The 13,106-nt window shown below is 40.3% G+C and overlaps 1 protein-coding gene across 1 annotated transcript; it reads left to right on the top strand.

Moving 5' to 3' along the window:
* The first annotated feature begins 615 nt into the window (after nucleotides 1–615).
* Nucleotides 616–1,969, top strand: LOC132194235 (coiled-coil domain-containing protein 97). Its single transcript, XM_059615395.1, has 3 exons — nucleotides 616–1,213; nucleotides 1,274–1,513; nucleotides 1,571–1,969. Exons 1-3 carry the CDS (start codon nucleotides 735–737, stop codon nucleotides 1,764–1,766), a joined length of 915 nt encoding a protein of 304 aa, XP_059471378.1. The 5' UTR covers nucleotides 616–734; the 3' UTR covers nucleotides 1,767–1,969.
* The last annotated feature ends 11,137 nt before the right edge of the window (nucleotides 1,970–13,106 follow it).

Below are 13,106 nucleotides of genomic sequence, written 5' to 3' on the forward strand. Positions count from 1 at the left end.
GGGTCTGAAAATTTGTGAGTGGACACCCCTAGACACCTTCTTGAACATATGTAAAAATCAAAGTAAGGTTATTCAATTTTCAAAATCCTCCAATCGCCCCTCAGATTCACTTGGAAATGCTCAAATCGAAACATAAGATTATAAGGAATAAAAGTTAAAATGATAAAAACAGTTAAAATTATTCTGTTACTTTTTTTTATATAATTATAGTTATTATTGTTGTTTTTTTATGCAGAATGTGCTTATTTTTCTTATTTAGAAATTTGAATTCGGAATGCTTTGGAATGAAAGGTTGGAACTGTTTTTTAACTGTGTCTTTCAATAATTCAACCAGCTTATTTAATCTGAAGGACTTTTAAATTTTAATAAATTAAAATAAATATTAATTTAGTTATGCATTATTAAAATGAGAATTAAAAAAAACTGAAACTGGTAAAAAAATTTAAGATCGTCGTCTTGCAATATGAATAATTTAATTATTGTTCGGTCATAAAAAACGCAACGAAAATTGAGTTGGTGGTACCATCTGCGAGCACCCGAGCGACCTAACGAAAGCAACTTCGTCTTTGTATTGCCCGCCAGATGGTGGATGCTGCCAGGACTTGGAATTTTAACAGTCCATCCATCGACAATAATAATAAACAACATCGAGCGAACGAGTGAAGCCTGCTGAAATTTCTAGCAATAATTTTTTGTATTTCTATGAAATATTATTGAAATTTTCTTTGAGGAAAATGTGTCTGGAGGGGACCGTGTCCGCTCGTCTCTTCTCGCAAATCGTCCAGCACGTCTCCGTTTCGCCAGCAATCGTGAAAAGTGAGCAGAGAGATGATCCTGAGATGGACTTCACCGAGAGGGCCAAAATCGTGGAGGAAATTTTGAGCAGCCACCCTGAGCGGTTCTTGGAGAGATTCGGGTCGCACCTGATTGAGGAGCACTTGTGCTACTTTCAAAATCTGGACTGCGCCGAAGGTGGCGAATATTCCATTAAATTCCACGTAGATCAAATCCAGAAAAGATTGGCGGATAAAAAGAACGTGCTGGTGAAAAACAGGAGATACGCGGCTTTGAAAAAGCTGGTCAAGGAAGGGAGCTACTTCAGCGAAACGGAAATGAAAAGCCGGAATCCTTTGCTGTACGACCAGCTCGTCGGACAACACATGACAGAAGACGAGACTTACGAAAGAGACAGAGCAAATTTCCAAAATATGACGTAAAAATGAATTAATTTTGTACTTATTTTTATAATTAATTAATCTTTCTTTTTTTTCAGTTTGGCTACTTTTCTGATGGCTAGATTTGATAAAGAGGCAGAGGCGAATTTGCATCAGTTCCAACAGGACAGAGAAGAGGCTGCCATGGAGGAAAGTGACGAGGACAGTGACGAAGAGGAAATGCCGGAAAGAAAGGAGCCGAATGAAGACGAGGACGAAAGATTGCTCTTCAGACAGGAGTTTGTCACGCACATGTACAACAGCTTTCTTAGGGGGCAGGACAAAGACTTTGACTACAGGTGCTAAAATATAAATTCCAACAAATTTCTTATGCATTAATTTTGAAATTTCTGCAGTTCCGTTGACCAAAATGCAGATTATGACGACATGAGTGCCAAAGAGAGGGACGAAGAGGACAGTTATTTTGATTCAGAAACGCCCGTAACTGTGATAAAAAGTGAAAGTGCTGCGTCGACGGTTGAGTCCGAGGAGGACGAACTTGAAGCATTTATGCGAACTTTACCTCCAACGGAAAAGCAAGTTGATAGTTAGCATGAATGCCATGAATACATTACATATTTGTATTAAATAAATCAAAGCCATTGTAAAATTAAATTAAATGTATAAAACTGAGAAGAGAGATTGGTTTCTTACAAAAAATCAAATGGAATCATGATTTTTTATTTATATAATTTATTGCTGTTGATTGATTAATTTTTCATCTTGTTGAAAATAACACTACACTTTTTGCAGTACTTCAAATAATATTTTTCAATTGCCACTTATCTAACTTTACTGAAATCACTGCATTTTAAATCATCAATGAAAGAATTGAATAAAATTTGCACTTTATTATTTTGTATTATATATAATATTTTACAAGAATTTTTATTAGAGCTCCGATTTAATTAAATTTTGTTTTCATAGGTTTTCGCATGGATTTCAATTTTTTTTATACAATCTGAAAATTCAATTTTCTGCAATACACAATGGACAAGACAGAAGAAATAAATTTAAATTCTCTAGAATCCTGAAAAATTTGATTATTTGACTGTTTTTTACTGTCGTTGAATTTAAAGTTTTAGTATTTTTTTCCTTATCAAATCCCATGTTTTAATATGATCTCTATAATTTTAATTATTAATTTTTAACTTAGATAAAAAATAAAAATGTGGAATTAATAAATTTATTGATCCAGAGTCTTGGCCAGCGTGTGCTTCCACCTCATGGAATTGCTGCACACTAAGGGGTACGAAAAGGTGGAACATCCAACATCTGTCGGGGTTGATGGGCGTTATTACCGGCGTAGGGGTGCAATCTACTTTCAAAAGTGGAGGGTAGCAAAAATAATGTCCAATTACACCAAATACCGACGCCCTATAAATTCCCATTTCCTGGCCGGAGAGAGACCATTTTCGTTTGATATTGTGATTCGGGCGCCCAACTTGTGTTATTTCCTGAAGTCAATCCTGTTCATCGAAACGGCGCTTTTTATGGAACGGCAGCAGTTGGAAAAAGTTCCGACGGCCGGTGCTGAATAAAATTTTACGATTCCTGCGGGCCGCAAAACGAATGGGAAAAGTCTGTTAAGGACTGCATTAATTTCCCGGTCGGCAGCCGACCGGCAAAGAATTGTGTTTCCACAAGACTGTCTCATTACAAAAAGAAAGGGAAAAATCGCACTCGTTATATTTTCTCATCTGGTTCCACTTGAGACAACAATCGCGAGAGATGCATAATGAATAAAGCTTTAGAAAAACAAATCCACTCGGCAGTGCGAATAATATAAAATCTAGGAGTGCGCGCGTTTTGAAATTCATATTATCGCTGGTGCGCACCAAGATTGGATGAGTTCATGAGTGCTCTCGAGCAGCACGAGCCGGTTCAAACTTGCATAATAAAGATGCTACTTCAACTAATTTTGAATTATTCATAACGGAAAGGCCCACATTATCCTTTTATCCCTGTGGCCCCCATTGTGTTGTTCCGCTCAAAATTCACCCCCAGTTATAAACTAATTAAGCTTGCAGCTCTGAAGCTCTGCAACTGCGGTGGAATTTGAATGAAAATGTATATATATTTGTGCTGAAGCCTCGAGCTTTTTGCCGGTGGTTGTATGGATTTCAAAATCGCCCTCCGCAGGCAGGACCACTGGTCCACGACGGAGCTCAATAAAAATTACGGCGTGCGCAGTAAAAATGTGTGATAGTACTAAAGTACTATCCAGGGGTAGGAGACAAACGAAACAACTTTTTTTACGCCTGCAGGCGCTTCCCTCTGTTTTTTACGAGAGAGCATAAGAATGCGTGTTGGAAATAATTAACAATTTAAGTGGCTCCCATTGTGCCAAACACAAAAAAGAAAGAAAGAAAAAATAAAATTTAAGAGGTGTGAAAATGCGGAGAACGTGTTTGTATAATTTTGCACGGTGCGGTAATTTTTCATCTGTGCATCCCTTGGTGGCTCAGGTGGGTTTTCTTTTCCACTCTGGCGACCAGAGTCATTTTAGAATCCTCTCGTCCCGTATCAGGCGGACTCGATCGCATGGAAAGCGGATGTCGTTGCCGGCAAAGTCATTATTTCCGAGCTGTTGTACTGCAAGAGAGCGGCTTTATTCGCTCCTTATCAACACAAATAGCTCCACTGGTGATAGCACGTTATTGACCAGCGGCAGACACAAAAATAAACGGCCCTTGTTGAAGGACTCGCTCAATGCAGGTTTTTGTGTGCAGTAAAATCAAACGGTATAAAAGCAAAGTGAATATAATAATAAGAGTCTCGGAAATTCAGCGCCATACAAAAAGGGTTTTTACAAAATTCACGACCGGTGGAGTGTGGGGTGTATTTTTACAGCCGCCTCATTCTTTCATAAGCGTGCCAGGCTCATCTTTATTCTATTAAATTTCTGTGCACTTTTCATCTCCCTGGGGCGCGAGCCCAAATTTGCTCTACCTGCTGGCCTCGCGCAACGCAATTACTCTCTGCAACTTAATTAAACATTTTACGACTGCTGCATTAAAAGTCTCAGTTTAGTTAGTTAGTTTTCAACGCGGTGCCACGATCTTTGCTGTGTGCAGCTCATATGCATAGAAGGAGATTAGCGCGGCAAGTCGCCCCCGGAGCGCGCCGTTCCAGCGGCAATATCATTTTCTTAAACGAAACGCCGTAGTTTGTTGTTTGGACTGCTCAGCACAAAATTATCCGGCGGAACTGCAGCGTCTTAGGGGCTCAGTCTAATTGCGAGAGTTTAGAAAATGGTAATTTTATTATCAAGACAGCAGAGGTCATAAGAGCAAACAACCACGTCTCGCGTCGCGACCCTCAACTGCATCTCCCCAAACGAATTTAAATTGGAAATTTTTCTAATTCCGAAAAACAAACGAATTTTACCAAAAGTTTGTCCTCTTTGTATTTATAAATATACTCGGGAGCCGGGAAAGGGTTTGCTTTGCTTAATATCCAAACTCAAAAGTGCACATTCAGGAAAGGCCAATCTGGGCGCGACGTTTAATTTAACGCAAAAGTGCTTGCGCAAGAACATCGGGCAACACACACAGTGCTCTGGTGGCAAAGCTCGCAGAATAGAGAGGGCATATAATCTCATCTCAAATACGGAAAAAGGCTGGTTCAGCGCAACGCCGGTTGATGCGTGTGTAATGGCAGAAAAGAAAAATGCAAGCTGTGGGAAAAGTCAAGCATGATCTAGATTGCAAACAAAACGTCTACAATAGAGTCCCTCTTCATGATGGATTGCGAGGGCAAAATGGTATGCATTTGAACAAAAAAGGCTCTGAATTCCTGCAGAAAAACAAAATGCAGCATCATCCACTTGTAGAGACAATGAAACCACTTCATAGCTGCCTAGTAAAGGAAAAGTTTTTAATTAAAAAAAAGAGCTCCCAGCGTGGTATGAAAGTTTGATTCCGAACTTCTCTTTCTATAAATAAAACTTGTCCCCAAAATCTTATTTGTTTCCAGAATTTAGACTATGCTTGCCACACGTACAACTTAAACCTAAAAGTTAGGGTAGGGAACTTGAGGACAAAAAGTAAACTAATTTTAGTCGTGCGTGAAACTAGGGCTGCTAGGCCGTAATTGGACAGGCCAAGCATCGTTGGCACTCAGAGAGCCATAAATTAAATTAATAAAATAACTCGCTTGCGCCCCACTCGTCTTCTTCTTGCTAACTAGAATAAACAATTAAAGCCGCAAGACGTGAATTCTTAATGGGCGTAAGCAGCTCGGGAGCAGAAATTCGCTGCATAACTCACGCGGGCTAAACACACACATACACGTAACACGGCAGACACACACGAGCTTTACTTTAAAGAGTAAAAGTTAACATGACTTAAGGGTCGGAGAATAATTTCTTAGTCCCGAAGTAAATTATTCGTCGTCGCTGAAGCTGCAGCGCCAGCAGCCGCCGCCGCTTTCCCTTAACAACTTATGCTACCCTTTCTAATCCTCGTTACCATAGGAACACTCCAACGCTCAAGTGCTTACGCCAGACTCGCTGCTCTCTCGCCTCTTGAATATTTCGCCGCGAAACAAGGGGAGCGCTGCACTTACTAGAGATGCTGAATGTGACCAGCACTGGGACACAAGAGATGCAAAGCACATTTAATATTTCATGCTAGCAACATCAATATTCCGGCCCTATCTCTGCATTGGCTCTCGATTTGTTCTTACCCTCTGGTGACCATGCCCTTTTATTGCTTTCTCTTCCCGAGTTTTCTTTTGGCAAACACACATTCCATCATGCAGAAATAGATTTTTCTAGCTGCCGCCTCTGCTCCCCCAATTCGATCCGGAGAACACATAAAAGTTTCACAAAGAGAAATCCAGCCGTTCGCCGGGAAGAAATAAATTATTCCCCGTTTTATCATCACTCCTGACTCTTGTTGCTAACTTGGATGTATCGATTGCAAGAAAAACCACCGTTCAATGTATAAATAAAATCTGTTAGGAAATGTGTGAAGAGGAACAAACGTAATCAGATGAAGCAGGGGATTCAAAAAGAAATTTGATTATTGTTTCAAAACGTCAAGAGACGCACACACGGTGGCGCGTGTTCTCCCCTCACATTGAATATTAAAGAGATTCCAATTCAATCTGCTAGACACATTCTCAAGACACCCCTTTTGTTTGCTTCTTTATCGCACTAATTTTTGTTGTTCCAGGAGCGCGCCGACCGAATTTTTTCACGCCCGCTGATTCATTTTAATCCGATTTGGGCGTGAAAGCGGCAAAAAAGGGGTAGGCACTCGTCGGGATTTCATGTGACAAAAGCTCCTACGCACACACTGTTTATTATTTTTTCTACTCGGCGGCGACTTGAATTTATAAAAAGCGGCCGGGGGAAAGTCTCCTTTTTTTCTCGCACTCTCGGCGCGCAACAACAAAAAAAACGGCAGCCTGCCTCACTACCAGCGTTAAAAACAAAATCACATTTATTCCGGCGCCGCCGAGGTAAAATATATATGAGCTCGTCGGTCTCTCCCTTTTTTTTCTAAAAAATAAAAAGGGACTGCTACTTCAACAGCGAGGATAGGACATGCAGAGTTTCTTTCCCCCCTTTGCGCGCGTCTCCGGCTGCAATTGTGCATATATCCCCGAGTACACCTGCCTCTCCAGCAGTTTTCCACGAGGGCTGCACCCTCGCCGGCAGTATAACTCTCTATTGTCTCTGTTTAATATCATCTCGGGGTGTAATATATTACACTTTCATTACCTGGGTGCCGGCTGGATAGCATCAAATCCGCACAAGAGAAAGAGCCTCCCATGAAATATGCAAAAGATTACCCACCACCTATGGCATTTAATTGAACAACTCGGGCGGGCGTTCGCCTCGTGCAGTTCCGCGCCCTCATTACTTTTAATGTTCAATCCGGTAGTGTACTTGTGCACAAAATTGCTCTTGTTACTCAACGCCGACGGCGCTACGTGCTATGAAATAAAGTTTTATTAAACGTAATTGCCAAAGTTCAGTTTCCAGAAGTGCAATTCCGAAGAGCTGCAGGTGAGATTTTTTCCCTTTAAAATTGCAGTGAAATGCTAGATGAAAGTTTTATGAAAGCGTTTCTTTCTACGAGAAGATAGCGTTGGTGATCACCTACTCAACCTGATTTGCTATATAGAAGCACTTTTTAATGAAACTATATTTTTCAATAATGGTAATTTTTAGATCACTTAATTAGAAATGTCAATAAGCATTACGTAAAAAATTATAATTGATTTATGTATTTTAAGAAACAGCTTTTGATAATTTGTAGACTGTGTCATTTCCTATTTGTCATTTAAGCATTTCGTAAAACACTAAATTATAGTCTTAATTGTACATTACAGAGGACAAAATTTTATTTATGTTATTTATTTATCGTGGCTTAGATTTTGATTCCCATCAGTTAAATAATTAATATGTGTCTATTAAAATTTTTTAAATCAATTTATATTTGAATTTAAAAATAATTAGAATAATTTCCAACCAAAATTTATTTATTTCACTGTAAGATTCAATAAAGATCTTTAAGTTTCTACTTTTGATCAACTAAAATTTATAAAATATAAAACATTTTAAAAATATTGTGATTTGAAATTTTAGTACACACTAATTAATAAAATTTGGAGACCTGCTCATAGTGAATGGAAATATTATGTTAGCAATTAATTCTTTTTTTCCCCATGCAGAATTTTTACATTATTGATGCTGAAAATAAATAATAAAACCACCCAATAAAGTAAAAGAAAAGCGTGCCACGTGCAATTAGAAATTTGCATTTATTGTCCCTCAACCGTTACGTTATCCTCGTCGGCCACAAAAAATTTATCACTTCTGCGTCCTATTTTTCACTTTGATTTCCCTGGTAGGCGCACATAAAACGAGAAAAATCCTCGTTAACCCCGCGGCCGAGATGGTCTTTGTGACTCATTACATTTTTACGACTCCCGAGATGGCCACACCGGATAATTATAATTGATTTCCTCTCATTTTTGTGCCGCTGCCGGGCAATCGGCGCACGCGAAGCGCCTGCCACACGCGCCCTAGGCAACGTGTTGTGCCGCCGTGCATCGCATGCTGCATAACTAACCAGAGTCGCAGGGGCCTTTCCTCTCTCACGCCGACTGAGCGAGCGGGGGAGAATGGAAAATGAGATTCGATGTGTGTGCTACGAATGCTGGGGCGAGTGTGTGTGCGACCGTCTTTTTCATTCTGCTTTATCGGTCGGTGGAAATTGAAAAAAAGGAGGAGATAAAGGAAATATAATAAGAAGGATTCGATAGAGATTTAGTTTGTTCTCCAGAGCGGCATCGATTGTCGAGCTGGAAGAAAAGGCCAGTCGGTCTGCGAGACTTATGGTGCAGCTCACTCGGTCCTTCTTTCTATTTATTTCAATGATAAAAAAGCAGAAAAATTTAGTGGCGCGGACACACGCCGGGGTGAGGGTCTAAGGACGGCCAATTTTCTTGCTTGGTTGGCCTGCTGTTATCTTGGGACATATTTTCTCTCTGCTCGACTGATTCGCCCCACCGCACACGCGGTCTGCATCAGTGCAACCAACTGCCAGCGCCGGTAAAAATTTATATCAAATTAGATTAGGACGGTGGAAAATTGCGCTGAAATTAGCGAGTCATGAAATTGAAAAATGGGACAGCAGATAAAGCGAAATGAAAATAAAGGCAGAAAACATTCCCACGAGACCCGGCGTGGAAAACTAAATGGGCTCTAAATTTTGCACTCTAATCGAAAGTTAAAATGGAATTTTTAGGCTAACTCGAGTATGAAAGTGGTCGTTAATTTTTTCAAACGAACGTGGGGAAAAGGACCGCAATAATTTCTATAAAAAATACACCCGTGCAAAATTGTGTTGAATGTTTTTATAAACGAATAATTTTGGTGAAAGCTACTTCAAAAGTTATATTATTTTATTTATAATTATTAAGACCAGACTGGATATTTTTTTTCAAATTAAAAAGCATTCCATATTTTTCCTCAAGAGATTTGGTTTAATTAGGCTCTAGCAGAAAATTCGCAAGAAAATTGAGGACTTTTGCACATAAAAAGTTAATTTCGCAGCACAACCGCTGTCAATTAACTAATCATTGCCGAGTCCCCACAGACCGGCGCACCACACAGACGCGCTTTTAGAAGAAATTAATATTGCAAAAACCCTTTTCCGCCCTGGCTTAATCTCGCCCCGGTGGTGCGCTTAATTTCGTAATTAATTTTTAGCAAAGCCTGCGAGCGGGTAGGCGGTGAGAGACGACGACAGAGATGAGAGAGAGAGCGAAACCCTGCAGATGCACTACTCACTCTCTCTCGGCCGCAAAGCGCGCGCTCTCTGTGTGACTGACTCATTCACATAAGCTGATTCCTTTGTTCTGGCTGTGATGGGAACTCTTCTTCAACATTCATGTGTCCTCAAGGGATTACATCCTTGTCTGTCTTATTTTCTCTCCAGCAGCGAGCGACGAGGAGCACGGTGGCGTGGAATTATTCTTTCCTCCCTCTCATCCCTCACAGCCAGTTGTCATTAAAATGCCATCTCAGCACGCTCTCGCCTTCTTTTGCACCGCACACTCTCTCCCGAAATTAGTCTCGTGCTCCTAATTGTGTTTTGATTCTCGCGCTCTCGCCCACCGAGCGGGCTTCCTTCTTTTCTTTCTTTATTAATGCGCCCCCGGACCGACACACATGCGTTCTTATTTTTCTCTCTCCCACTGCGAGAACAAAAAATAAGATGCACCTCTCATCGTGCGCGTCTGATGAGAAAAATGAATGTTTTTTCCGCGCCGAGCGCCGATCAATGAAAAAGCAATTACTGAGCGAAAAGCGCAGCCCCGAGACTCAATTACATATTTTACATATAAGCAGCAGCGCCCATTCTTCGGTGCGCCTCCCTCCATTCCCATCATTATTATAATCATACATGTGCTGAATGGAATATATTTTGTGCGGTTGCATGACGTTCTGAATTTAGGATCTGCATTTACAGACCGCATTAATTTCCGAAATGCGTTCGGATGAGAAGGAATTCGTGACTCCAATCTGAAATGTAATAAATTTATTTAAACAAAAACAACGTTTTGAAGAACGATTTTATCAACTGCCAAATGTCATAAATCATTTCTATATATCAAAACTTTAACCAATCAGTCAAGTGTTTGAAGAGCCCTCAGGCTTTGAGCTAAACTTTCGCATGTGCTGGGTAAACAGTAATTTTCGTGTGCCGTGTTCTGCGTTTTATCAACATTCCAATACAAGAAAAGATATCGCGTATCTGCATCAATTCGTGTTTTAGAATGAGTAAGAATGGGGCGAGAGTTGGTTGAATGTCAAGAAGTAATTAATCATTTGATAAAAATGGGGTTATTAATTATTTCATGCCGGTGCTCGACAGAAAGGGCTGTGGCGCGCAGAACAGTTTTGGTACAATTTATACACATATCAAAAGAGCTGCTTTCACCGGCGGCGCCAACTGGCGTGATTATTTATTATTATACACGTATACGTATAAAAACAAAGGAGCCGCTATCTCATTTCGGGTTGCAATATCGGAGAAAAAAAGCAGCGTCGCTATGCAAACTCCATTCATATCATTTTTTCTGCTCTCATCACCAGGAATTAGAGGAGTCTTTTGAAAAGATTTATGACAATGGCACACAGCGGGATGATGAAAAATATAATGAGAGCGAGACGGAGAGAGCAGGAAGAGAATTCGAAGAGCCTACAGTGAAATCAATATTTATGCTGAAGAGGCGCGCTTTTGCTTTTTGTTCGGTGAAAATGCCGCTGGATGAAGCGCGGCAGCATTGAAATATGAAGTAGCGCCAGCCAGAGAGAGTCGATGGATGGATGGTGGTGGTGGAGAAAAGCACAGAGCGGCTGACAGCGGTGAATATAGTGGCGGAGCACCGCAGAAAGAAAGAGCACTTTGTTTGCCTAAAAAATAATCATCTCCCCAGATAGAGGCGCGGCAAGAAAAGCCACGAAATTTGTCATGAGGAGACCGACGAGACTTTGGAAGCGCAAAGAGATAAATAAGAGAAAGGCCACTGTTTATTCAATTTGGGTGAAAAATTAGAGAGGAAAGAAACACTTTGGAGCTGAGCTCCATTAGGCAGGAAAAGTTTCACAAATCACAATTGTTCCACGTTAGGGGCGGAGTTTTGGTTTTAATGTGCACCTGAAAAAGGGCAGGCGAGCGGAAGAAATAAAACAGCAGCACACAAAATCCAATTTAGGGGGAAAGAACAAAGAAAATTGCCGAGAGAAATTAAACCGAGTTTTCCAGTTCTTTTATTTTCGCTGCGTGACCCCATTATCTCCCTTGGTTTTATAACGCGAGAACATTATAGAGAGAGAAAAATATTCCAAGATTTTATGTGTTTGGAAGACGAATGGCACAGCAGGCATTTTTCCTCGGAAACGAAGGAGGAAGTGGAGAAAAGAGTGTGCGATCTGTTTGCGTGTCTGGGGCTCAGTCACGACACTGGGCAGTTAGCGAAAAGGGCGCGTGAGGGGCAAAAGTGACCAAGACGAATCGCCCCTAATAAACATCAGACTGCACCCGTCCGCCTATCCAGCTGCTCCATTCTCATTTGCCGGCGATCAAACACCTAATAAAATAAACAGTCGGGCCGGAAAAATGTTTGGAAAAAGCGCTTTTTCCGGGGCGCCACGTTTTCTCGACGCTCTTTCAAATAAATCGAGACTGCACTGCAGAGCACTCAATAAAACTTTTCGCTCGCACTTTGGATATATTAAAAATGCAGCAGCCCTGCTCAAAGGAAAGGTCTGCTGGCTTTTATATTAAAGACGTTGGGGGCGTAAATCTCGTGCTGCGAGATGCATTGTTTTCCGCTCCCTCTCAATTTGCGTCTGATTATTTTATTGCCTCGGCGCTGCGAGATTAAGGAGCAGGCAGCTCTGCGAGCAAATGAACAATGACGCTGCGAGCAGCCGATAACGCGACAAACAATGCAAGCGCTCACAGAGAGAGGATTTGTATAAAGACATTTATTCAAGCCGCCGACTTTATTAATACTCACGAGGTGTGAAGGCTTTTTCGTCCGAAAGGAAAGCTCACGAGTCAACCAACGCCCTTGGATGATTTTCATTTAAAAGCATTGCAAATTAATTATCCACTTAAAAAAAATTTTTAATGCAGTGCATCCCATTAGTTTTGTCTATAAAATTCTGTTAAAAGAAATATTTTAAAAACTCATCACACAATCAGACACTGCCCGGGTACCGTGTCACAGCAGACTCATCAGATTTGAGATAACTCTAATTTTGGATCATTCAATCTCAAGTGAAGGAAATACAATTATATATAAAAAATTAAGTAAAAAAAATGACATAATATAAAAAGATTTTATCTTTAATAAAACATAAACTTTCTTCATATTCGTTAAAATTACAATTTTTTTTTAAAATTAATTATCTAAAATTAATACACAATTTGTGTAGGTATAAATTTAACTTACATAATTAATACTACATACAAAATAAAACAATGACCTTTTCTCATGCATAAAATTTTCTCTTCATTTTCGTCACACAGATTGTGAAATTTTGGAAGACTTTGGAAATCAGGCAATTCTTATCAATTTAATCCTACTAAAATACAGGTTACATAATTAAATCTGACAAATTAAATTTTAATTCTCATCAATTCTTTCTCGACCCAATCGATTCAAAGAAGTGCAATGAAAAATGCGGCCTAAATGGAACAACGAGCGATCCTCATCCGTCCTGCATCACATATGTTTTGTCTCAGCCGGAGTCGAGTGCCGACGTCGGGTCGTGAATTGAAAGGCCAAGCCGATCCTCCGCCCTTTTTACACTGTCGCATGGTAATAAGGCTGCTTGTACGCACGTTGTTCTCGATT

The sequence above is a fragment of the Neocloeon triangulifer genome, unplaced genomic scaffold (genome assembly GCF_031216515.1).
Source record: "Neocloeon triangulifer isolate White Clay Creek 2 clone unplaced genomic scaffold, ASM3121651v1 ptg000001l, whole genome shotgun sequence".
NCBI classification, from domain to species: domain Eukaryota; kingdom Metazoa; phylum Arthropoda; class Insecta; order Ephemeroptera; family Baetidae; genus Neocloeon; species Neocloeon triangulifer.